General features: G+C 45.8%; 1 protein-coding gene across 4 annotated transcripts in view; it reads left to right on the top strand.

Moving 5' to 3' along the window:
• The window catches only part of GPAM (glycerol-3-phosphate acyltransferase, mitochondrial), a 96663-nt gene that overhangs the window by 55718 nt on the left and 15114 nt on the right, over positions 1 to 25831 (top strand). For all 4 annotated transcript variants that reach the window (XM_033940080.1, XM_033940081.1, XM_033940078.1 and 1 more), the window contains exons 13-16: positions 7186 to 7301; positions 11093 to 11163; positions 22418 to 22679; positions 23080 to 23210. In XM_033940080.1, coding sequence (XP_033795971.1) covers positions 7186 to 7301; positions 11093 to 11163; positions 22418 to 22679; positions 23080 to 23210 — 580 coding nt within the window. The remainder of the gene's footprint in view (positions 1 to 7185; positions 7302 to 11092; positions 11164 to 22417; positions 22680 to 23079; positions 23211 to 25831) is intronic.

Here is a 25831-nt window from a genome sequence, read left to right as displayed (position 1 = left end):
GAATTGCGCTTAAGGTACCGATCTGGCGCCTGGCTTTGGTCGCCAGACTTATATGCCCTGCTGAAGCCAGATATAAGTGCTGGCACACAAACTAGGCGTGCTTAGGGCAGTATTCTGTAATTGCTTGTGTACCTTTTTGGCACGCCCCCGACACACCCTTGGCCATGGCGCTTTATCAGGTACGTGCCATGGGATTTAGGTGCCATGCTTCTACTACCTTCCTGTGGTCCAGGGTTCAAGAGAACACGACTTCAACAATACTCTCTCTAGTTGTGGACTCTGCTGTAAAACACTCGCACAGTTCCAAGTTCTTTTTTTTTTTTTTTTTAATTTGTTTATTGAAAATTTTTTCAGAATACAATAACAAAATCTCAGAGGAATAGTAAATACAAAGCCAAAAAACCCACATGAAACATATCCTCCCAAACCCCCCCCCCCACCCCCAAATTCCAAAAAAACAGAAAAGATAAAGTTGTACCGTAACTCTTCAGTACAATGCATAAAATCACAGCCATCAAAACCAAACCCCCCATCCCACTCCACCCCAGAGTCAAAAACATACCTAATAGCAGTACAAAAGGTTAACAAAAAAAAAACCCACAAATATATGGCTAACCATTGGTCATGAGGGACTTTCACATCACCGAATATAGGGATCCCACACCTTAAAAAAGGGAGTAAGACGAGTCTTAGTCAAAGCCGTCAATTTAGACATACGAAAAATAAAGTCTACTTTTCGCAATAAGTGAGTCCGACCTGGGGGAAAAGACTGTTTCCAATAAGCTGCCAATAAAAGTCTAGCAGCAGTAAAAATAAAACAAGCTAATTTATGGGCTTTAGCAGTCAATGGAACCAAGGGGAGATGTAAAAGAGCACTACCCATAGATCGAGTAAGAGTGGTGCGTAAAATATCAGACAATAACTCAAAAACCATATCCCAATATGGTCAGTTCCAAGTTCTTTACGCTTTTGCTCTTCCAGGAAGGGAAGCCAGAACACTAGTCTCTTGATAATTTTCAATCGGCCGTGCTCATAAATAGAATTATGGACTACCAGTTCTATTCTTCCATTTATTTTAAATCCTTGCTTAAACAAATTTGGGAGAATGAGGAATTCCTCCCTCAGGACAAACTTGAAGAATTCCAACAGTTATCCAAGATTTGTTCACTACAAGATAGTTCCTAGCTAGAGGCATCATAAATCATTTGATTCTTCTTCTGTAACATTAGCAATTGCTATGCACCGTCTATCTTGGTTAAGAGTCTCTGATCTGGAAACTTCATTTCAGGAGCACCTTTCAGATGTTTTTTGCAAGATCTGTTTGGAGGCCAGGTTGAAAATGTAGCTCCTAAAATAAAAAAAAAAAACACAGACACTATATTGAGTTTGTCCAAGCCTCAAACCGCTCAGTTTTGTTTTTCTAGAAAATACTCTGCTCCATCTAGATGCTTAAAATATTATCCTAGTCGGACATCTTCATTATCCTCGGCCTGATGGTCAATGTTGCCATGCAAAGCAAAAAAAAAGACACACAAGCCTCAACCTCATTCTCAGTACAAAAGTAGTCATCCTTTTGATACTTTACTAGAGAGCATTGACAGTGTTCCCCTCATTCTACCTCCCATTCTCCCTATCAGAGGCAGATTGCTATATTTCCATCAATGCAGGATTCTTATCTCAACAGATCAGTGGGTGCTTCGAGTTGTTATATAGGGCTTTGCCTTACATCTGATCAAAATACTTCAAAACCATCCACCAAGAGTCTCTCTTCAGCTCCCTCCAGAAGACCAGGAGCTCAAGTCCTTTCTGATAGAAACATGACATCAGATAAAGGTCAGATGGCCCCATCCAGCTAAATGCAATAAAACCTGTTCCTTTGCAGGAGAGGAGTCGGGGGTTCTACTCTCGAGTGTTTCTTGATATCAGAAAAAAACAGAGACCTTCGACGCATTCTAGACCTTCGAGGCCTAAACAAATTTTTGCTGAAAAAGTTGTGCATGGTCTCCTGGAACCCTTAAACCCCTACTTGAAAAAGGAGATTGGCTTTTCCCTCTAGATCTCAAAGAAGCTTACATGTGCATATCCATCCTATCCGCTCACAGACAGTATCTCCGCTTCTGCATAGGTTTCTGACACTTCCAATACAAGGTTTTGCCCATTGGACTAGCCTCTGCTCCTCATTTCTTCACGAAATGCCTAGTAGTAGTTGCTGCAACCCTTCGCTCATGGGGGTTTCATGTATTTCCCTACTTAGATGACTGGTTGATCAAGGCTTCATCACAAGCAGCTCAGCAGTTCATCTCCTCTAGAGAAGGACACGTCTCCACGAGCTCTGTCCTTCCTTAATGAACTTCCAGTTTTGTGAAACCGGAAGTTACATCAAGGAGGGCAGAAGAAAGGTCTCAAAGCAGGTCTCTGATTCTTCATTTCTGTGGTGGTTTAAACTTCCTGAGGTAAAATGGAGAAGGGAGTTGGGGGCACAAATTTTTTTTTTTACTTTGGGAGCAAGACTTTTTACCACTCCCATCCCCTTTCTCTCCTCCCTACTTCCTTCTAGCGTCTGCTCCCTCTCTCTCCACCCCACTTTCCTTCTAGCGTCTGCTCCCTCTCTCTCCACCCCACTTTCCTTCTAGCGTCTGCTCCCTCTCTCTCCACCCCACTTTCCTTCTAGCGTCTGCTCCCTCTCTCTCCACCCCACTTTCCTTCTAGCGTCTGCTCCCTCTCTCTCCACCCCACTTTCCTTCAGCATCTGCTCCCTTCTCTCTCCACCCCACTTTCCTTCAGCATCTGCTCCCTTCTCTCTCCACCCCACTTCCCTTCAGCGTCTGCTCCCTTCTCTCTCCACCCCACTTTCCTTCTAGCGTCTGCTCCCTCTTTCTCCACCGCACTTTCGTTCTAGTGTCTGCTTCCTTCTCTCTACCCCACTTTCCTTCAGCGTCTGCTCCCTTCTCTCTCCACCCCACTTCCCTTCGGATGTCAGTCAATCATGGACCAGCGCGGGACCAGGCAGGAAGTGCAAAGGTCGCACTCCTGCATTGTGCATCACTCTGCAACAGAAAGGCATCTGTCCAGCAGGAGACCACACTGGACCACCGCCGGTTAAAAAAAAGGGGGGGGGGCTTTGGGCTGCGAGCTTCAGGCTTCCCAGCACCAGATGCACCTACATGTTGAGGAGGAAAAACCTAAGAAAAAATAAATTCTGAACCAATTTTTTTCCTTGTTTTTTCCTCCTCTACAAGGGGAAGTGTGTCTTATGGCCGGGTGCGTCTTATAGACCAAAAAATACAGTATATACACTTTATAATCTTTCAGCCCACAACTTGAACAGCTACCAAAAAAGAAATACAACAGATAATCATGATATAAATTTCAGTTTCAATTAAGAGCAGGCAAAATTATCTCATACTTGCCCTATTTTAAACCTGAAAAGAATTTATTTAGAGGAAGTCGCATCTTTATCTAATAGAAAAGTCCCCAAATGAGTTGAGTCCAGAAAAACTTAAAAATTTCCTTCCAAAGTAATTAAATAATTACAAGGAAACTTAAAAAAAAAAAAGTACCCCCTCTTGCTAAAACTTTAGTTTTAAGCAAAAGGAAAGATTTTTGTGGCGAGGAGGAGAGTTGTCCATGCTGGCTGCCTGCCTACAGGACGTGCCTCTCGCAGTGAGAGGTACGTCTTATAGGAAGTCAGCTGGCGTGGACGACTTTCCTCCTGGCCAGCGTCTCTCCTCTTCTCCCTGCACTTCACGGATCCCTGTAATGGCGGGCTCGCGGCAAGAATTCTACCCCCCTCCCACCTTTTTACTAAACCGCAGAAGCAATTTTTAGCTTAGGCCGGCACGTTGAATGCTCTGAGCTGCTCCCGATGCTAAAAAACTGAGTTTGTGGTTTTGTAAAAGGGGGGGGGGGGGGTGGAGGGTTGTTAGGTCAAGACTATCTGGAGTAGTTAAATTATCTAGTTCTCCCTCTTGGGCCTTGACTCTTAAACTTCTAGTTAAATAATACATTTTTACAATATCTTTATCACTAAATTCCAATTGTAAATTATCTTTTACGTAAAGTTTAAAGAATTTCCTTGTGGAGAGAGATTGAGCAATTGGAAAATTGAGCAGTCTTAAATTAGGTGCTCTTAAATGATTCTCCAGATTTTCAAATTTAGCATGCAACCTCAGACTGTCTTTAACAGACGAAGCTACCACTGCTTGGCAAGTCTATAATCTGAGCTTCATTTTTTCTGGTTCAGTTTTTGATCCTTTCACAATTGGACTACTGCAGCTTCCTCTACAAAGGTATTGTGGTAGGTCCGTTAAGCTTCAGCGGATCCATAATATGGGAGTTTGCTACAAGCGAATTTTCTACTCTATTAACTTATCTAGGTGCAAAAACCTGGAACGACCTACCAGACACTATCAGGAAAGAGACAAACTACACCACATTCAGAAAAATCCTGAAGACTCACCTCTTTGACAATTAACTGTTTTGACAATTAACTATTTATATATAACGCCCCTTACTTCTAGGCCCTTCTTCTTACTTCTTCTACTAAACCTGCCTCAAAATACCCCATCACTTCTCCATGCCCCTCTCCTTTTCTTTCCCCTTCCTCTTTGATCTGTCGCCTTGAGCCTGTATAGGTATGTGCGACTCACAAATGGAAGATTAGATTAGATTAATATTTAAGCGTCCTAAATTTGATCATACGAGTCTGCCTTTGTATGACCTTCATTGGCTCCCAGTGTGGGAGAGAATCGCCTTTAAGACACTACGCTTTATTTCTAAACTTTTCAGTGGATTACAGAAGAGGCTTTATCATTAGAGTATTTTCCCTCTTGTGTTGGGTTGTGACTAAGTTCTTCTTATATAGGCATGCTGCATTTTCCTTCTTTTAAAATGATTCAATTTAAACAGCTATTGGAACAATCTTTTTTTTCTTTCAGGCTGCTTCACTGTGGAATTACCCTTCTGGCTTTTCTTGGTCCAGTGGGGCCAAATAATGAGTTATTGGGAAGTTCAAAATCCTCAGGTTTCTACGAAACGATTTTCCATTTTTTTTTTTACAACTGGGTGTGCAAAACAAGAATTATCTTTTCATCAAATGAGATGACTGCAGCTTGTAAGATATCGATCAATTTCCCCATTTTTCTTAAATTCATTTCAATATGTTCTAATCTTTTCTCAGGCTCTGAGAAATTAATAGAGCCTTCTTGAGAAAACTGACATAGTAAAGGAGTTCCTTGCATTGAACTATCAATTTTAATGTGCCACACATCTTACATCTTGTACATCTCTCTTTTGAAACAGTTTCAGTGACCGTCTAGTATAGGAAGGGGAGTTTTTTTCAATAAACTGCCCTCCTTAACCTGTTCACTAGCAGATCCACCCATCAGTAATGGAGGTAAAGGAAGAGATATTTCGTGTGACCTTATAGAAAAGCAGATTTCTCCTCTAAAGAAAGATTCCCTGGTTGTGATGAAGTTCTCTTAAAGAAGAACAAGGAAGCAGCTACTGGGGAGAAGTCGGCTTCCACTGCTGAGAGCGTTGGTCTCGCATGCAGGTCCATGGGCCTTCTCACCACCTTCATGATTACTGATGTTTCTAGTATGGATTAGGTTTTCCTCTTCTTCCCCATAATAAAAAAGGCAATAAGTCTCCTGCTCCCTGCTTCTCTGGGCTCCCCATGTTCCATGACGGGGGCTTCTTAAAATAAGTGCCTGCAGTACTGTGTGCAGCAGTGGCTTTGGAAGATGGGAAGTTCAACACTCCGCGACAAGGGCTCCCTATAATAGGTGCCAGGCCCCAGAAATGTCAGCAAGTGCCCTCAGTACTGCCTGCAGCAGTGTTAGAAGATGGGAAGTCTTGAGTTTTCCTCCCACTTTGTCAAGGGCTTGAACCGTTCTGCCCGAAACTTCCCAATGAGAGACGCATGCTACAATCTAGACTTCCATGCCTGGAGCAAAGGTTGTTCAAGGTGCTTCCAATTTTAACTCGGATGATCCTACTAGCAGTTGTTGAATCCCAATTTTTTTTGTGCAGTCATAAGGCCAGGGATAGATTTGAGCCACAAAAAGATCCCGTGGTCCTGTATGTTTTTTATCATTCAAGAGAGCATTCAGGTTGTCTCACTGAATTGACCCAGTATTGGACTCATTAGAAGGGCTCGCAGTTTCCGTTCAGGGCTAATAACCCTATGATAGATGAGTCACTCGCTTAGCCCAGCAGATTCCTGCTACATTTTTGCATAGTTGATGTAAGCGATGCCAAGTCTGGAATGATGCAAATCTCTTGCCATTTAAGCCGATTGCATTCTTTTCAGCCGGTGTGTACCAGATCTGTGCTCGGCAGACTGGGCTGTCACAATAATTGTAGATTGTAGTATCGGGTTTCCAAGAAAGGGTGATTGGGTGGTTTCAGTATCCACTTATTTTGAAAGGCCTTCTTTTGGATTACTCTGCCCTTTTTAACTGCTCTAAAGAACCCTTAATTCACATCTAGGGCATGAATTTGACTTTCTAAAGCGGCTTTTAGCTGTGTCCTGCAACAAAATAGTTTAGACTCATGTATTATCCATCCTAATTCAATAGCAGGAAGCAGGAAAACAATGAAGTAGTAGTAGAGTCTGTTGTGTTTTTGTGTTTTTTTTTTTTTTATGTACCAATACAATGCTGGGAAAGTTTATGAACCTCTCGGGAAGAAACATAGTTTATATTCTAAACATGATTAGATCATAATCTAAACTCCGCCAAAAGAGAGGGAATCCTATTTGAATGAACAACTTGGATAAAAAGTACTATTTATTGAACAGCAGGAATCTTTGGGTAGAAAAGCATATGACCCCCTTCGTTCAGTAACCAGTAGCACATCCCGTGAGCAGCAATAATTTTAAGAAAATGTTTCCTATTAACTGCGAGTCAGTCTCTCAACACTTTTGAGAAATTTTAGCCCATTCTCCCACACAGATATTCGAGGGCTTCCTTGCACAAATAATCTTACTTCAGGCCTTGCCAAGTTGAATAGTATCTAGGTTGGGTCTTTGACGTGGCCACTTGAAATCTCTTCAGCTGTTCCGTAGTAGGTGTTACTTAAATGCTTGCTTGCCTTAATCCAGACTTACTGAGGGGGGTTGCATTTCTAATGTTTGCATGATTTTTCATACTTGTACGTGGGTTTCTCTCTCTTTTTGTGTAGATCTAATGATGCAGTATACGAAGGAGACGCAAACTTGCAAGTGAATTCTAGAGAGTCTACTGAAGAATCTTACAAAAGGCAGCTGATTTCCAACCTGGCTAACCATGTGCTTTTCAGTAAGTAGGATTTAGAGCATCGATTGGCAATTCTTATGTTCTTATGGTACACATACTGGGTCAGACCAAAGCTCCATCAAGCCCGGTATCCTGTTTCCAACTGTGGCCAACCCAGGTACCTGGCAGAAACCCAAAGAGTAGCAACATTCCAGAGCTGAGATCGTGATGTCATAATGCCTCATTCCACCAATGCCTAAGAGCCAGCCTCGGCAGTGATGTCACAATGGCTTGATTATCCTATACTTGGTTCACATAAGAACATTAAGAATTGCCATACTAAGACAGACCACAGGTCCATCAAGCCGAGTATCCTGTTTCCAACAGTGGTCAACCCAGGTCCCAAGTACCCGGCAAGATCCTAAGGAGAAAAACAGATTTTGTGTTTCTTATCCGAGCAATAATCTGTGGATTACCCCAAGCCATCTTAATATAATGGCCTATGGACTTCTCTTCTAGGAAATAATCCAAGCCCTTGCCAAACCCTGCTAAGTCTGACCAGCCTGGCCTGAGAGAACCTGAAAGTTTACTCACTTAGTTACATGACTGAAGCAGTCTTTAGGACCTGTGCACTAAAAAGCACACATGCTTAGAATGGATTCGCTCCCATTTCACAAAATTGCTTTAATGGTACAATTGCTAATTTTTTACCCGAATGGGCCACTTCAACTCTGTAGGAATCTTGCAAAACAAAAACTGGAAAAGACTTCAGTTGCTGCAAAATGCTGCAGCTCGATTAAATGTTAAAATGTGAACATCCATCCCCTTTTATTAATCCAGCTTCATTGGTTGCCTATGGATGCTCAAATAATTTTTTTTAAAATACTTTCTTTAGTTTATAAATACTATATTTACTTGAGTATAAACTGAATTTTTTAGGCAAAAAAGGGCCAAAATTTAAATCTTGTCCGTTGTCATTCTTCCAGATCCCACCTCTCCTGTGGTATCCAATAATTTTTTTTTTAATTCTAACCCGCCTATACTTAAGCAGTTTACAAAACTAGAAACGTTATCATATAACAAACATATCTAAGACATCTCTTCCTTCCCCATGCTGTCCCTCCTTCACCACTGCCGCCCCCTCCTGAACAGAGAGAGAGACTGCCTCCCAACATACCTGTAGGCCAGGCCCTCTTTTCCCCCTACCCCTAGACCAGTGGTCTCAAACTCAAACCCTTTGCAGGGCAACATTTTGGATTTGTAGGTACTTGGAGGGCCGCAGAAAAAAATAGCTAATGTCTTATGTAAGAAATGACAATTTTGCATAGGTAAAACTCTTTATAATCTATAAATCTCCCCCCTCTCCGCGAAGGCCTGCATGTTCCCCCCCCTTCTTTGCAACATCCTCTAGCTTCCCCCCTGGCCTTCCGGTCTTTATTTCAGCTAATTACCGCTGCTTGCAGAGAGGATCGCCAGTGCTGTAGCGTTCCTTGCAGGCTGCCATCGGCCTCCAGCCCCTCCTCTGACGTCAGGGGCAATATCGCGGCAGAGGGAATGTGCAGCTGAGGACGACGGCAGCCTGCAAGGATTGCTACAGCACTGGCGATCCTCTCTGCAGGCTGCGGTAATTATCTAAAGGTAAGAGCGGGAGGCCAGTGGGGAAGCCGGAGGACGCCGCAAAGAGCGGACAGCACTAGTATAGACTGCGGGCCACAAAATAGTACTGTCGGGCCGCGAGTTTGAGACCACTATCCTAGACCTCCCATTTTGTTTGGTCGACTAATGGAGAGTTAAAGAAGGAGCTATTCTCACACACTCCTGCCCTTGCTGTCTTTTGTCATTGAAAATGGCTGCTGTGATGTCCAGTGGCAGACTTGCAAGATTATCATTGGCGGTCACGTCAGCCATTTTGAGATTGGAGCTGCTGCTGGGTTTCTGCCAGGCACTTGTGACTTGGATTGGCCGTTGTTGGAAACAGGATACTGGACTAGATGGATATTGGTCTGACCCAGTATGTATTTTATGTTTTTAATACCACCCAAAAAAAAATGGAAAAAACCTATAAATATAATAAATCACACTTCCACTAAAAAAAAACAAAAAAATCCAGAGTGCAGGAAAACATGCATAAGTGGAGGAAAAATGCCTCTGAATCCAACCTCCACCAAATGAAGATAAGTGGTAGGATAAAAAAACCCTCCTCAATCGCAATTCAAATGGTGTTTCGTGCAATGCAAAATAACCATGCATATTTTTTTTGTAATATTCCCAGAGCTGTTTACTAGATTCTTTGATTTGTGACTGATTTGGATCTCATCGGGAAATATAAATGCATAATGTATATTTTTCATACTGCCCTGTGCTAGGCAGATCATTTCTTTGCACACCCTCCTACCTCTCTTTATCTCGGGTAGCACATCCAGCACGTTCTGTACTCCACTGGGCTGGACATGAAGATAGAGGCATGTTGAATTTTCAGCCACATAGAAGGGAGGGGTGAAGAAGGAATTTGGCATGAATTTGTTACCTTTAGGGGGAAAAAGCATTTAGGTTTGGCATACTAAGGGGTCCTTTTACTAAAGCTAGTGTGCACTACATGCTAAGAAGCCCCACTGTCCTAGAAGTTACATTTCACATACTAGAAGGGCATATAAACATAAGAACAGCCAGACTGGGTCAGACTAATGGTGTGTCTAGCCCGGTATCCTGTTTCCAAAGTGGCCAATCCAGGTCACAAGGGCCTGGCAGAAATCTAAATAGTAGCAACATTCTGGAACCTGAAATAGTTTCAAGATTCTATGCAGAATCCCAAAGAGTAGCAAGATTCCAGAATCCCAAATAGTAACAACATTCTGGAACTGCAAAGAACAATAAGATTCTGGAACTCTAAATAGTAGCAACATTCCATGCAGAATCCCCAAAGAGCAGAAAGATTCCATGCTACTGATTCCAGGGCAAGCAGTGGCTTCCCCCGTGTCTGTCTGAATAGCAGACTCTGGACTTTTCCTCCAGGAACTTGTCCAAACCTTTCTTAAAACCAACTACTTTAACCGCTGTTGCCACATCCTCTGGTAATGAATTTAGCTGCTGGTATGAGAGACCGAGGACATTTTTAGAAGCATCTAGATGTGTATAATGTAACATTTGTACATCTAGACTGCATGCAATAACATTTTTAGTTCTCCGGGTCTTAGCGTAATGGGAGGACAGGCGCAATCACCAAGGCGTGCCTGGCCCATTGGCACCAAAGTTCAAAAAGGCACCTGTGAGCAATCCCCCAGTGGAAGTTTTGTGGAATTAATGCTTGAAATCAAGGTGAAAAATGAGGGCACCTGAGTACACTTCTCCCTCCGTATTCACTGTGATAGGAGATTAACAAAACCGCAAATACAGAAAAACCGTGAATAACTTTTTCATATGTTGTTCGCTGTTTTCTATTAAAAACCATTGTGAATGTGGTAAAACCGTGAATAGCATGGTGGGAAACCTGGCCTGTTCCTGAAGGAGAGGCAAAACACGATAAAGAAAGTGCTGGGAATCAGCAATTTTCCCTGTAAACGCTTGGAATCAGCGATTTCACTATGCAAGCTGATGTAATTTGATGGGAGGAGCCAGCAAGCTGAAAACCGTGAATAATCGAAACCGCAAATATGGAGGGAGAAGTGTAGTCACTTGAAACTTCCACTGGGTGTGTGGAGAGACAAAACAAGTGAAGTATTAATAATGTTGATCGTTTTGTTATCTCTTTAGCTCCTTTTACAGAGTAGACATTTAAAATAGCTGTGCTAATGGAACTGCGCCACTTTGACTTAAAAAAGCAAAAAAAAAAAAAGCACCTATTTGTTTTCTTTTAGCCGCCAGCAAGACGTGTGCTGTGATGTCAACCCACATTGTTGCTTGTTTGCTGCTGTATCGACACAGGCAGGTGAGATTGAGATTTTGCAGTGTGCAAATGGCCTTACAGCTATATCACTGTCCCACAGGTTCACATTCTCCGGTAAGCTGCTTGAAATTCCAGGAAAAGCTCTGTGCTGGGAATAGCACACAACAGTCCACGTCCTTGGCAACGCAGTCCTGGTGCCATGCCAGCAGAAACGATTCACCACTTTTCCTCACTATAATCCTAGGGTGACACTGTGCATTTATCGAGGAGGATATGATAATGCTTAATTGCAACCTTGGTACGCACTTTGACTGCCCAAATGCGGGGGGGGGGGGGAAGAATTGGAAAACACATCTTAAGTAACTCACAAGGTGCCACACTGATCTCTCTCCTCAACGTGCCTTCACCTTTGTCCCCCCCTTTCACTTTCTCACCAGAATTATGGCTTAGCGGTTCCGTGACTAGGGTTCACGATATTAGCCTTGAGTTTTCAACCAAGTCACCTCCACCTCTCCTTTCCCCCACTCCATTCTCTTAACCCCTGCCACGCTTTCTTTTCTTTTTTTTTTTTTTTTTTAATCGCTGAAGAGGTAACCACATCTTTTCTCCTCCAAACTCACTACCGGTTCTCCGGTTCTGTCCCCACCCATCTACTCAGCACCGTTTCTCTTGCTGTCATATCTTTAATCTTTCTCTTTTTACTGTAACTGTTCCTGATGCCTTCAAAATTTTCTGCAGCTACTCCATTTCTCCAAAAAAATCTTTCATTGGACCCTACCTACCCTTCCAAGTATCACCCCATCGACTTCTTCCCTTTCTTATCCAGGCTGCTTGAATGTGGTGCCTGCCGCTGTTGTCTTGACCTTCTTTCCTCTCAGACTTAATTTTTGAACCACTACAAATCTGGCTTTCACCCTCCAAGTTCAATTGAAAGAGCCCTTGCTAAAGTCTCCAGTGACCTGTTCCCGGCCAGTTCCAAAGGCCTCCTTTCTACCCTCATCCTTCTCGGTCCGTCTGCTGCTTTTGACACAGTTCGATGTCACTTACTGCTTGATAACACTGTCTTGGATTTTGGCGCTCCGTTTTGCCTTGGCTTTCTTCTCATCGCACTTTCAGGGTACACTCTGCTGGGTTCTCCTCCACTGCTATCAGTTGGTGTACCTCAGAGTTCTGTCTTGGGACCTCTTTTCTTTCTCTGTACTTATTCCCTTGGATTTTGGTATCATCTTTATGCTGATGACGCTTGGATTTATTTTTCCACACCAGAAATTTAAGCAGGAATCTAGGCCCAAGTCTTGGCCTGCATGTCTGACATTTGCTGCCTGGATGTCTCACCGCTCTCTGAAACTGAACACAGCCAAAAATGAGTTTCTTCTTTAGCACTCTCCAGACCAGTAGAGGTTAATCTTTACAAATGGGTATATATCCAATCATGACCAGCAGGTGGAGACTGAAAACAAAACTGTGGGACAGTATATAATATACTCCCTTCTCTATTTACCTCAGTCTTCTTTCAGTCTCCAGCAGATGTTGAGTGATCTGTACCCATCTCCCTTGGTAGGGCTGTTGGAATTTGTTTAGGGGGTTTATAGTCCCTGTTTTTGGCCGGACGGAGCTTGGGTGGGCCCTGTTTGGGGGTCCGTCTGACCTCGGGGGTGTCAAACCCGGCGGGTCTCGAGCGGGGTCCCTCCCCCCACTTCCTCTACCTCCCCACATTTTTTTAGAGGAGCCTCAGCAGTAAGCCTTGCCCCCTAAATCAAGCAAGGCATATTGCTTCGAGAGCCTGTGGAGTCTGTTCTGTAAAAAAAAAAAAGAAAAAATCCTGAGGTAGTGCCGGTCTGCAGGGTTGCTTCCCTGTCAGGTTACTGTTTTTTACAGTATTTTTTCATCTAACTGGCACTTTGTTTCTAGCTAGGTCACGTATGGAGCAATTGTGCCCTTCTCCGGGGGAGTGGGACACAATTCGGTCCAGCCGCGAGGCACTCGCAGCCGGACTGAACTCGGTAGTTTGGGCCGGTGAGGTGGTGGAGCTCCGTCGGCAGCGGCTGCAGGCGCCCAGAGCTCCCCGCCGATGGTGCCTCGCAGTGGGTCTTCCCCAACCGCCCACGGAGGGATTCCCCGAAGGATTCCCTCTCAGCTGATTTTTTGACAGCTGATGCCGACTTGCCTGTTTTAGCGGCTGGGACTGTTCAGGCTTCTCAGCCGCTACAGGCTATGGAGGGAGCATTTTTGGCGGGAAAGTCGCCATTTTCACAGTCTGGCCCCTCCATTTTGTCTTCCACCTCAGGTGACCTTCCCCCTGTATTGGAAAAACAGGGGCAGGTTTCTGCTGGGTCCCCTGCTGTGGCAGGGAGTCCCTTGGGACCCCCGGGGGGTTTTTCCCCTGATTTATTTTTTTCTTTGTGCAGAGCCTATTTTCAGGCGGCTGGGGGTCCCGGATGTGCCCAGGGGGTTTCGGGGAGTGGGGTTTCCTCCTCGCTCCCTGCGGCTTTGCCTCTCTCGTCTGTTGTGGCGTCCCCTCCTCCTCCTCCCTCGTCCAAGCGTCCACGGGTGTCTTGGGACGAGGATTTATGGTCTGAGGAGCATGTCGGTCTGGATGAGGACCTGGACCCTTTTGAGGATTTCCAGGACCCTCTTGAGGGGACGGCCGCTGGCGGCGGGTTGTCGGGTTTCCCGTCCTCCGGCGAAGAGGCGTCCGTGGTGCGCCTTTTTCAGAGAGATGAGCTACCGGACCTGATTCAACAGGTTTCTTCGGTGTTGCGTTTTGAAGATGCGCCGCCGGAGACTCCGCTTGTGAGGGGACCCTCTGCTTCGGGGGATCCGTACCGTTTCCCGCTATTTTCCCATGCATCAGGATATTCGGGATATTGTACTGGAGCAGTGGAAAATGCCGGAGGCGCCGTTTTGTTTGGCGCGCGTCATGGCTCGTTTGTATCCCATCCCAGAGGGGGATCGGGCTACTTTAACGTCGCCAGTCGTAGACGCGGTGGTCTCGGTGATTTCTAAGCGGCATACCGTGCCTGTTGAGGGCGGTTCTGCCTTGCGGGACTCTGAGGAGCGCAAGTTGGAGAACATTCTTAAGTAAAATTTTCAGGTCTCTGCCTTTGGGGTCCAGGCGGCTATTTGTGGGGGGCTGGTGGCTCGCACCGTGTTTCGGTGGGCTGAGCGTGTCCTAGATCTGGAGTCTGATGACTGGTCTTTAGTGGATCAGTAGGTGGCGAAGATTGAGATGGCTGCCTCGTTCCTCTCGGATGCTCTTTATGACTTGGTGCGGATCTCGGCTAAGTCTATGGCCTTTAGCGTGGCCGCGCGGCGTATTTTGTGACTTCGTGCTTGGTCGGCGGATGCTGCGTCCAAAGCTAAACTTACTAAATTTCCCTTCCGGGGGTCTTTTTTGTTTGGGGAGGAATTAGATAAGTTGCTTCAGACTCTGATGGACTCAAAGGTGCCCCGTCTGCCTGAGGACTGTGCCCACCCGGCGTCTCGGGGTGGCACTGCCCGGGGGCATTTGCGGGAGTTCCGCAAGTATCGCCCTGGGGCGTGGGGCTGCTTCTTTCCCGGCTCCAGGGTTTTCCCGGGGTCAGTTTTTCCAGCGCATGCAGCCCTTTCGGGGGGCCCGTCGGGGGGCAGGGAATCCTTCCACCGGTTCCCCCGCTTCCCGTCCTGCACAATGACTCCTTGCTGGCGCCCCCTTTGGTTCCGGTGGGGGCCTGGCTGCGCAAATTTTTTCCCAAAATGGGCCGAGATCACGTCCGATCAGTGGGTCCTGGAGGTGGTGCAGGACGGTTATGCCCTGGAGTTCGCCCGCTCTCTGCCGGATTTTTTCCTAGCCTCTCCATGTCAGGCTCCTTGGAAGACGCAGGCTTTTCGCCAGACCCTTCAGCGCTTGCTAGATCTCAAGGCAGTTGTTCCAGTGCCCCCTCCGGAGTGGGGCACCGGCAGGTACTCAATTTACTTTGTGGTGCCCAAGAAGGAGGGGACTTTTCGGCCCATCCTGGATTTGAAGGGGGTCAACAGGGCTCTCAAGATTCCCTCTTTTCGCATGGAAACTCTGCGGTCAGTCATTCTGGCGGTTCAGCCGGGGGAGTTTCTCACTTCTCTCGATCTGACGGAGGCCTACTTGCATGTTCCCATTTGAGCCTCTCATCAGCGCTTCCTTCGCTTTGCGATCTTGGGTCGGCACTATCAGTTCTGTGCGCTTCCCTTTGGTCTGGCCACGGCTCCCCGGACGTTCACCAAGGTGATGGTGGTCGTCGCGGCGGCCTTGCTGGTGCACCCTTACCTGGACAACTGGTTGATTTGGGCAAAGTCGTTGCAGGAGAGCTCCCGGGTTACGGCTCGGGTGGTGGAGTTTCTCCGGTCGCTGGGCTGGGTGGTCAACCTTTCCAAGAGTCGGTTGGTCCCGGCTCAGCGTCTGGAGTACCTTGGGGTTCTATTAGACACCTCCTTGGGGAAGGTCTTCCTTCCAGAGGCCCGGGTAAGCAAATTGCAATCTCAGATTCGCCTTCTTTTGGCGTCCCGGTGTCCTCGGGCGCGAGATTTCCTCCAAGTCTTGGGGTCGATGGCGGCGTCCCTGGAAGTGGTGAGGTGGGTGCGGGCCCACATGCGTCCTCTTCAGTATGCTCTGCTCCGGAGGTGGTCACCACAGAGGCACAGTTTGGATGTTCCTGTCCCCCTGTGAGGCGTGGCGCGCTGCAGTTTGCATTGGTGGCTCTGGACCCCTCACCTGGTTCAAGGGGTGGGTCTGGATCTCCCGCAGTGGATGGTGCTCTTTACGGATGCGAGTCTCCTCGGTTGGGGGGCTCAGTGTTTGGTTCACTCAGCTCAGGGCACCTGGTCCACGGAGGAGGCCTCCTGGTCGATCAACATGTTGGAGACCAGAGCGGTCCGTCCGGCGCTGTTAGTTTTCCGCTCCCTTTTGTTGGGCAAGTCGGTCAGAGTCCTGTCGGACAATGCCACGGTGGTGGCTTATGTCAATTGTCAGGGGGGCACCAAGAGCACTCAGGTGGCGCAGGAGGCGGCTCGGCTCATGATTTGGGCGGAGTCCCATCTTCTGGACCTCTCGGCCTCTCACATTGCCGGGGTAGAAAATGTTCAGGCGGGCTTCCTCAGTCGTCACTTCTTGGATCCAGGAGAGTGGTGTCTCGGCTCCGTGGCTTTGCAGTTGATAGTGCAGGCTTGGGGGCGGCCCCTGATGGCCACGAGTGGCAACGCCAAAGTGCCCCGCTTCTTCAGTCGTCGCAGGGACAGTCTGGCCAAGGGTCTGGATTCTCTGGTCCAACCATGGCCAACAGAGGGGCTGTTGTATGTGTTCCCTCCTTGGCCATTAGTGGGCAGAGTAGTTCTTCGCATTGTTCACCATCCGGGTCTGGTGGTTCTGGTGGCTCCGGATTGGCCTCGACGTCCGTGGTACGCGGATCTGGTGAGGCATCTGGTGGCGGATCCTCTTCCTCTGCCTCTCTTGGACGATCTTCTGACGCAGGGTCCCATTCCCATGTTCGACCCGTCTCCCTTCTGTTTTATGGCTTGGCTCTTGAAAGGGGTCGCCTTAGTAAGAAGGGATATTCAGATAAGGTGATCTCTACGCTCTTGGGGTCCCAGAGGCTTTCTACCTCTCGGGCTTATGTGCGGGTTTGGCGTCTCTGAGGGGTGGTGCCGGGCACGGGGAGTGGTCTCTTTTCGCGCTTCCCTGCCTACCATTCTAGAGTTCTTGCAGGATGGCCTGGATAGAGGCCTGGCTTGGTCTTCTCTCCGGGTTCAACTTGCGGCCCTGTCGGCTTTTCGAGGGTTGGTGACAGGTCAGCGTTTGTCGGCCATTCCTGATGTGATTCGCTTTTTGCGGGCGGCCAAGTTGCTCAGGCCTACCATACGGCCCTCTGTTCCATCTTGGGATCTCAATCTGGTTCTCTCTGTTTTGGTGCGCCCGCCTTTCGAGCCATTGGACGGCTGCTCTTTGAAGGACCTTACTCTGAAGGCGGTCTTTTTGGTGGCCATTACTTCCGCTAGGCGTATTTCTGAGCTACAGGCTTTCTCTTGTAGGGCTCCTTTCTTGGAGTTTTCTAGGGAGCGGGTTGTCTTGCGGCCTGTTCCTTCCTTTCTGCTGAAAGTAGTTTCTCCTTTTCATGTCAATCAATCGGTGGTCCTCCCAGTCTTGGGTAGTCGGGAGGGCTCTTCTGAGCAATGGCAGCTGCGCAAGTTGGATGTCGGTCGGGTCCTTCGCTCTTATGTGCAGCGGACCCAGGAAGTCCGGAAATCCGATCATCTCTTTGTCCTTCTGGCGGGTCCTCGTCGGGGGGCTGGCGCTTCTAAGGCTACTTTTGCGCGCTGGATCAAGGAGACGATTGCTTCCGCTTAGCTTCTGAGACAGAAGCCCGTTCCAGAGTTTCTCAAGGCTCATTCCACTCGGGGTCAGGCAGCTTCTTGGGCTGAGTCGTCGCTCGTGCCTCCAGTGGATATTTGTAAGGCTGCGGTTTGTTCCTCCTTGCATTCCTTTGTTAGACATTATCGGGTATATGTTCAGGCGTGTTGGGACGCGGTGTTCGGTGAGCGTGTTCTGGTATCGGCCCTGCGGGGGTCCCGCCCGTGAGAGGGACTGCTTTGGTACGTCCCATTTGTAAAGTTTAACCTCTACTGGTCTGGAGAGTGCTAAAGAAGGAGAAATTAGGTTCTTACCTGCTAATTTACTTTCTTTTAGCTTCTCCAGACCAGTAGAGGTCCCCACCCTGTCTGTTGTTGTTGTTGTTGGGGCTGTTTCGCGGGCAGTTTTTGTTTTTTGCTGCGGGTTTCTAGTATTTTTCTAGGGCCGGGGAGAATTAAAGAACAGCGGCTGTGGCTCGGCTGGCTTAGCTGGCGAGCTATGGGGACATTTTCCTTCGGGTATTTCTCCTCTACATTTTCCAACAGCACTTGGGTATGTTAATTGTTATTCCTGTTCGGAGTATTGTTTTCTTTCTGTTTTCCAGTTCTTGGTTCTGCTTGGCTATTCGGCAGACTGAGGGAAATAGAGAAGGGAGTATAGTATATACTGTCCCATAGTTTTGTTTTCAGTCTCCACCTGCTGGTCATGATTGGATATATACCCATTCGTAAAGATTAACCTCTACTGGTCTGGAGAAGCTAAAAGAAAGTAAATTAGCAGGTAAGAACCTAATTTCTCCTTATCTTTCCCCCATGCTCTATTTCTGTGGATAACTGTCTCGTCAGCTGATATCTTGGGGTCATCTTTGATACCTTTCCCTCTTTCTTGGCACATATCCAGCAGAGGGCCAAAACCTGTCGTTTCTTTCTCTGTAACATCACCAAACTTTGTCCTTTCCTTTCTGAACACACTACCAAAAGTCGGTTTACAGTAATAAAAATTAAAATATTTAAAAATAGCTTAAAAAAAAAATTGAAATAAAAATAGGGGGGGATTGAGGCCAGGACAAGGACAAAATTTAAGACAGGTTGGAGACGAAAGGGACAGGGGGAGGAGAGAGATTTTAATTACATTGTGTAAATAAAAATAAGAGAAGGGGGAAGAGGGAAAGGATAAAACAAGAGGAGAAAGAGGGTTCACTTCCTGAAAGCGTTTCTCTATTCGTTTTTATTTTCCCTTTATCGGGTTCTTAATTGCAATTTTGATAAGCGCCTTTGAATCGAAATGTTTTAGGGTTTGTTTTAAACTTATTTAGTGAATTTTCACTGCGGAGGTGTGGTGGCATTGCATTCCAAAGCGAAGGCGCGATTGCGGGGGAAGAATGGTGTTTCTAGTATAATATAGGTCCTTGATTGAGGAGACTGTCAGTAAATTCTGATTAGTGGATCTTAAGGGCCCTAGCGGGGGGTGGGGGTGGAATGAGATAGTTGTTTAGGAAGGCAGGCAGGTACAACCTGCTCCTCGCAGGTCTCCCACTAAACCATCTCTCGCCCCTTCACTCTCTTAAATTTCTTCTCCAGTACATCATTATGCTCGTAATAGCCCTCTCCTTAAGTCACTTCATTGGCTCCCTATCCATTACTGTATACAGATCAAACTCCTCTTACTGACTTAGGAGTGCATATATTCCGTATCTCTCCGCTCTTATCTCTCCTTACATCCCTCCCTGGAAGATTCGTTCGTTGGGTAAGTCTCTCTTACTTGTACCCTTCTCCTCTGCTGCCAATTTCAGCCTCTGTTTCTTTTTATTGTGCTGCACCATATGCTTGGAATAGACTTTCTGTGTTGGTATATCAAGCGTTGTCTCTGGCCTTATTCAAATCGAGGCTAAAAGCCCACCCGCCTTTCACAGGCTGCACCTGTTCAGTACTCGCATCTGTTTTAATCATTCTCACAAAAGGGATAATTCCCTAATCCCTTATTTGTCCTGTTTCTCTGTCTTGAATAGATTGTAAGCTCTGTCGAGCAGGGTTTTGTACTTGTTTAGTGTACAGTGCTGTGTACATCTCGTAGCGCTATAGAAATGATAAAGTAACAGTAGTACTAGGTTTAGGGGGCAAAGGTATATGCTTGACATAAGAACATAAGCAGTGCCTCCGCCGGGTCAGACCATAGGTCCATCCCGCCCAGCAGTCCGCTCTCGCGGCGGCCCGAACAGGTCACGGCCTGTCTGAGTCTCCAGAAGGGGCCCCCTTGCCACCTTGGTTTCCCATTAAGTCCTATCTTCCCATCGAAGTCCTAACCCTCCGGTCTTGCACATGCACGACCTGGCTGGATGTCTATACTTATTACCTGGTTAGCTTTCTATACCTGTGTTACATCCCAGAACCTCTCTCAGTATCCCACGATCCCCCTATCCCTCAGGAATCCATCCAATCCCTGTTTGAATCCTTGTACCGTACTCTGCCTGATCACTTCCTCCGGTAGCGCATTCCAAGTGTCCACGACCCTTTGGGTGAAAAAAAACTTCCTTGCATTTGTTCTGAACCTATCTCCCTTCAGTTTCTCCGAATGCCCCCTCGTGCCTGTTGACCCCTTCAGCCTGAAGAATCTGTCCCTATCCACCTTCTCTATGCCCCTCATGATCTTGAAGGTCTCTATCATATCTCCCCTGAGCCTCCTTTTTTCCAGAGAGAAGAGCCCCAGCCTATCCAACCTCTCGGCGTATGGGCAGTGTTCCAGCCCTCTTACACTGTGTGGAAAATTCTATAAATGGCGTCCTTATTGAGGACACCTAGCGATGCCTTACCAAAATCTTTGTGCAATTTAAATTTTTTTTAATCGACGGGGTAATTAACCATGCCATTAAAAAAAACAATAAAAAATTTTTTAAAATTAAAAGTTTTGCAAGGAATTTGCACGGCGCTTAGCGACACCTATGTCAAGGCACCTAACGATGTCTGCCTGAAAAGTAGGTGTGGTTAGGGGCAGGGTATAGGCATGGTATGACTTAGACCTTGTAATGCATCTGTGGTGGGCACCTATAAATTAGACTAGGAAAACCCTGGCCTAATATAACGGCACCTACCACAAAAACGCTCGGCAATGCCTAAGCCTACCTAGGTGCTGCTAAGCCTGACTCTGTAAACGGCGCCTAGCGGTTGGTTGACAACCACGCCAAGCGGCACTTACGAGTTGGGCGCTGTTTATAGAATCAGGCCCTGTGTGTCTTAACATATACAGACTTCTCTCACCGTAGGCGTTTCAAGTTAGGAGCCATGTCATTCTCACCTAAGTTTTTGGGTATGGCACTTTTGTGTCATTCAGTCACAGCTCTTTGGTTCAAATCCACATTGATGGATAATCATCAGGACCCCCGAGGAAGGCAAAGTACTGCCGAAACACGGCCCGTGTAGGGCCCGGTTTACATTGAGTATGCAGTATTATTACCGTGATACATTTGACACGGACCTTTTGTACCTCATATGTTCATGTTATTACTATAAGTTAATTTTGTGTATAATAAACATTTTATTTAGAAGCTTCCTGTATATCCAGCAACTTGTGTTCCACTTTTTGTGTTTTCGGATCCATCGATCCTGTTGTGGAACATTGGTCCCCCACCCCCCACCCCCTTCTTTAAAACTTTGTGTTAACGTATGCAGTGAAGCACAACACAGAGGACTGGAAGCGGTTCATGTGGAGAGCAGTTTTTCTTGCTATTTCGTGCTATGCAAAGCTGCTGTGAGGTTCCCGAAGAAGGGGGCTGTTCCCCGAAACTAAGCGTAGTCGAATCCAAGTGCACAACTTTATCTACAAGTGGGAGCGTGCTAAACGTTACCGAACGTCGGACTTCCTGGTGACTGTGCTGTCGTGCTACTCTCATCAAGAAGAGGTTTGCTTTTGCCATTTCAGCGCTCGCTTCCTTTGTAGCGAGCTGTCGGGGCTTTCTCATGGTATGTGAAATGTGGCAACGTGGAACGTTATAACCTTTATTTCATTTTTTTGATTCACCGATTGCACATCGCTACACATGTTCTTTTGATTGCACACTAGTTATAATCTGATGATGATGTGTGGTTAAAACAGTGGGAGGTTTTGGGGGGGGGGTTTTTCCCCTCTGGTCTGTGGGCCACGTATGAGCAATAGAGCTTCTTCCTTATTCGGGGGTAGTGCTCTTTAGAGCTCATAACTAGAGAATGACACGGGGACAAAATTTGTCTCTGTCCCCACAGGAACTCAATTTTCCCGTTCTGTCCCCATGAGTTTTGTCCCTGTCCCCTTCCTGTAAGCTGTGCCTTAACCGCACAAGCCTTGAAAGCTTATGAGTTTTAAAGTGTTTGAGGCTTGTGCAGATGAGGACAGAGCTTGTAGGAATGGGGCGGGGATGGGTAAATGAGTTCCCACAGTGACGGGGAAAAATTTGTCCCCGTGTCATTCTCTACTCATAACCTCGCACTGAAGATTCACTCACTATATTAATATTTTAATGTTTAAATTATCATTCCACGTTTCCTGTTTCACCAGAGGAGTCCTCTGTGTTGTGCTTCTTTGAAGTATCGTGGGTCTTTTTTGACCTTTGGGCTTTTTTTGTGTAGTAACGTATGCCGTGGGTCCAGACCACGTACAGATGAACGGCCAAAGTTCCTGTAATCATCCTAGCATGTGTCACTGCCCTAATAGCAGGTACAAATCAAGGTTAAATAAGATGTCCTTTTATTTGAATTTTCATCGGTGCTACTTAAAACAGCACCGCTGAAAGTCCGCATTGAGCTAAGCATTGTGCGGGTGGCTCTCTGCTTAAAATTGATCTCTAGGTGGTCCTCCTTAGCTCAGGGTTCCTAAAATTGGATGAAAATAAGTTCCTAAATTAGAAAATTAAGCAAGGATCCTAAAGTTGAGGAGTTGAGATCACTCTATGCTTAATTGCTTCTCCAGGGTATTAAGCTCTCCATGTTGGTGGATGACTTCTTCTCCATGAAGGAGGAGGTCCTGGCACGTGATTTCGACCTGGGATTTTCGGGAAATTGTGAAGACGTCGTCATGCATGCCATTCATTTGTTGGGCAACTCTGTAAACATCACCAGCACTAGCCAGAACGAGTTCTTCATCTCCCCAGACACCAGCATTCCTGCGGTTTTTGAGCTCAATTTCTATAGTAACGGGGTTTTGCACGTCTTTATCATGGAAGCCATTATTGGTATGCATTTAATATAAAAATTTATATTTAAATTTAGCCTTTTGCTAAATAAAGCATGCAGGGAGGATTTAAAAAAAAAAAATCATGTATAAGCAAACACACATCATAAAATAACAAAAAATAACATAGCAATACAAGCTTAAGACAAGACTAACATAGCAGGTAGCCATATTGAAGTTTTTAAGACAAGCCTAGTTGTATATAACAAAAAAAATCTTCAGGTTTTAGTAACATTTGAAATGCAGGAGTCCATGAACTTTGGAATATGAGCTGAGATAATACGAGGACTACTGAATTGGCCTCAGGAAATTATTAGAAGAGCCAGGAAACTCTTATTCTGTGGCCTCCGATTGAACGTACTCCACAGCATTAATTTTATGTGTTCCTTTCTACGCTGTAGCATGTAGCCTTCACGCGGAGATGAGAAAGCAGGGTGCAGACGGGAACCACGGTGCCATCAGCCAGGAAGCGCTGATTCGTACAGCTGCCGGCCTGTGCTACCTGCTGTCAAATGAAGGCATGCTGTCCCTGGTAAGTCATCGGTTAAACTTGAGAGTACTCGCCGACTGGTGTTTGATTTTTTTTCAGTGCTCCATGCTTAAGAGAATGTTGCATTACGGAGTTCCAAACCAAGCTGGGAAAAAAAACCTCTTGTGGGAAATTTCATGGGGACATCAGGAAGTTCTTCTTCACCGAAAGAGTGGTCGATCGTTGGAATGAACTTCCGCTTCAGGTGATTCGGGCCAGCAGCGTGCCGGGTTTTAAAAGGAAATGGGATACACATGTGGGATCTCTAGTAGGGTAAAAATGAAGATGGGATACACATGTGGGATCTCTAGGGGGGTAAATTCAAGGGGGTGGAGTTGTTAGAGTGGGCAGACTTGATGGGCTATGGCCCTTTTCTGCCGTCATCTTCTATGTTTCTATCTTTGTAACTGACCAAAATTTATTTTATTTTTTTACTTTGGCTAGTTTAAGGGACCCCCAGACACTGACTTTTCGTTCATGCATTTGTCCAGCAAGCTTTCCCTGATTATATTGGGCATTTCCATCTCATTAGCTTATAGCTTCGCCGAGGCATATTTTATTGGCAATTTTGCTATACACTTTGGCTCTCTGCATTAACCTCCTGATCCTCAGGATCTCAATGTAAAAGATTTCAGGTATGTTCATTGTGGTAGTCCCTGAAAATCAGTCTGGCTGGGCTGGTTGGGGGAAGGAAGGGAGGGAGCAGGTGCTAAGGATCTTAATCAGAATACTCATTTCATAGCACTTGAAGGAATTCAGGCATTCCCCTCGAGAGCGTTTTAGCCTTTTAATAATTCTTCAGTCATTTTGAGATTTACTTCTTTAGGTTCTTATGTCCATCATCTCTAGGACTGGAGGGGGGGTGTGATTGGAATGCTGTCAATCGTAGCAGCAGGGACACAGGAATGCAACTTTAACTCAGTAGCATCTAAACAATCACCTAACCAGGATCAACACGTTTATAAGAACATAAGAATTGCTGCTGCTGGGTCAGACCAGTGGTCCATCGTGCCCAGCAGTCCGCTATCATGGAGGCCCTTAGGTCAAAAACCAGTGCCCTAACTGAGACTAGCCATACCTGCGTATGTTATGGTTCAGCAGGAACTTGTCTAACTTTATCTTGAATCCCTGGAGGGTGTTTTCCCCTATGACAGACTCTGGAAGAGCGTTCCAGTTTTTTACCACTCTCTGGGTGAAGAAGAACTTCCTTATGTTTGTATGGAATCTACTCCCTTTCAATTTTAGAAAGTGCCCTCTTTGTTCTCCCTACCTTGGAGAGAGTGAACAACCTGTCTTCATCTACTAAGTCTATTCCCTTCATTATCTTTAATGTTTCGATCATGTCCCCTCTCAATCTCCTCTTTTCAAGGGAGAAGAGGCCCAGTTTCTTTAATCTCTCACTGTACGGCAACTCCTCCAGCCCCTTAACCATTCAGACCAAGGAGAACACAGACGCCCTTCACTCACTTCCCAATCATACGTAAGAAAATGTATAATGGCCTACTAGCCACCCAAACAGCAAAACTAGAACCAACACACCTCCTACCTGCTGATAATACCCGACTATAAAACCTTCAGGAGAGAATTAAAAACCAAGTATTCAGGGCATCTGTCAAGTCAAACTAAGCTTCTCAATATATCCCTGGACCCTAATGCTTCTTCTAATTATCTATCTTGTAATCTCACTGGATATGCCCAGACCAATTCTTTTTTAATCTGCCTAGAACCAAAAGGTATTTGCAGAATAGAAGACACTAATGTAATGTAATCCATTTCACAGTGTAATATAGAAACATGACGGCAGATAGAGGCCAGTTCTGTTAACGTCCCTTTGGGATTCCATACGCTAGCTTTTCAATCCCTTTCCGCAATTGAGACGGCGCTTGTCTTGCGAGTTTAAGTTTGCTGGAGTGTTTTGCTCATCTTGCAAAACACTCGCAAATCGCGTTACTCTCAAACCGAGGTTTGACTGTATATCTAAAATTTGTCATCATCCCTATTTTGTCATGTCAGCTATTTTTTTTCTTCCATTTGCATTTTTATTTTCCTGACCAGCCTTTTAATTTTTCCAGATATTTTTGACCGTCTCCTCTTTCTGCGATCTTTTGTAGTTTATAAAAGCTCCACCTTAAAAAAAAAAAAAAGCCTGTCTTGAGCCATGTGCTGTAAATTAAAATATGGGGTTAATGTTTTGGATTGACTAGATTGTAAGCTCTTTTGAGCAGGGACTGTCTCTTCTAAGTTTGGATGCACAGTGCTGCATATGTCTAGTAGCGCTAATCTAATTTAATCTTTGGTTGATATACCGGGTCATCTCCCAGTGGAGCTCGACTCGATTCACATATAATTAAGACTAGAGTACATAGCAGAAAACATAAGAGAAGGAAGAACTAATTAAAAACTACTTTAGAAATAAGTACCAACTCCCACAGTCACTCCCACAAGCGAACGTACTGCCGTTTAAAAATAAATAAATAAATAGGAGTAGTAGTAGGATTGAACTCTATTTGATATAAAATAGATTGTGGATATGCTGCCCTCTGCAGGACAAGGGAAGAATGTAGGTGATAGGTAATCAAGTTTAGTTTGTGTTGACATATTGCCTTTCAAATCAGGATTCAAGG

This window comes from Geotrypetes seraphini, chromosome 4 (genome assembly GCF_902459505.1).
Source record: "Geotrypetes seraphini chromosome 4, aGeoSer1.1, whole genome shotgun sequence".
NCBI classification, from domain to species: Eukaryota; Metazoa; Chordata; class Amphibia; order Gymnophiona; family Dermophiidae; genus Geotrypetes; species Geotrypetes seraphini.
Note: the sequence above shows the minus strand (reverse complement) of the source record. Positions and strands in the feature narration are given on the sequence as shown.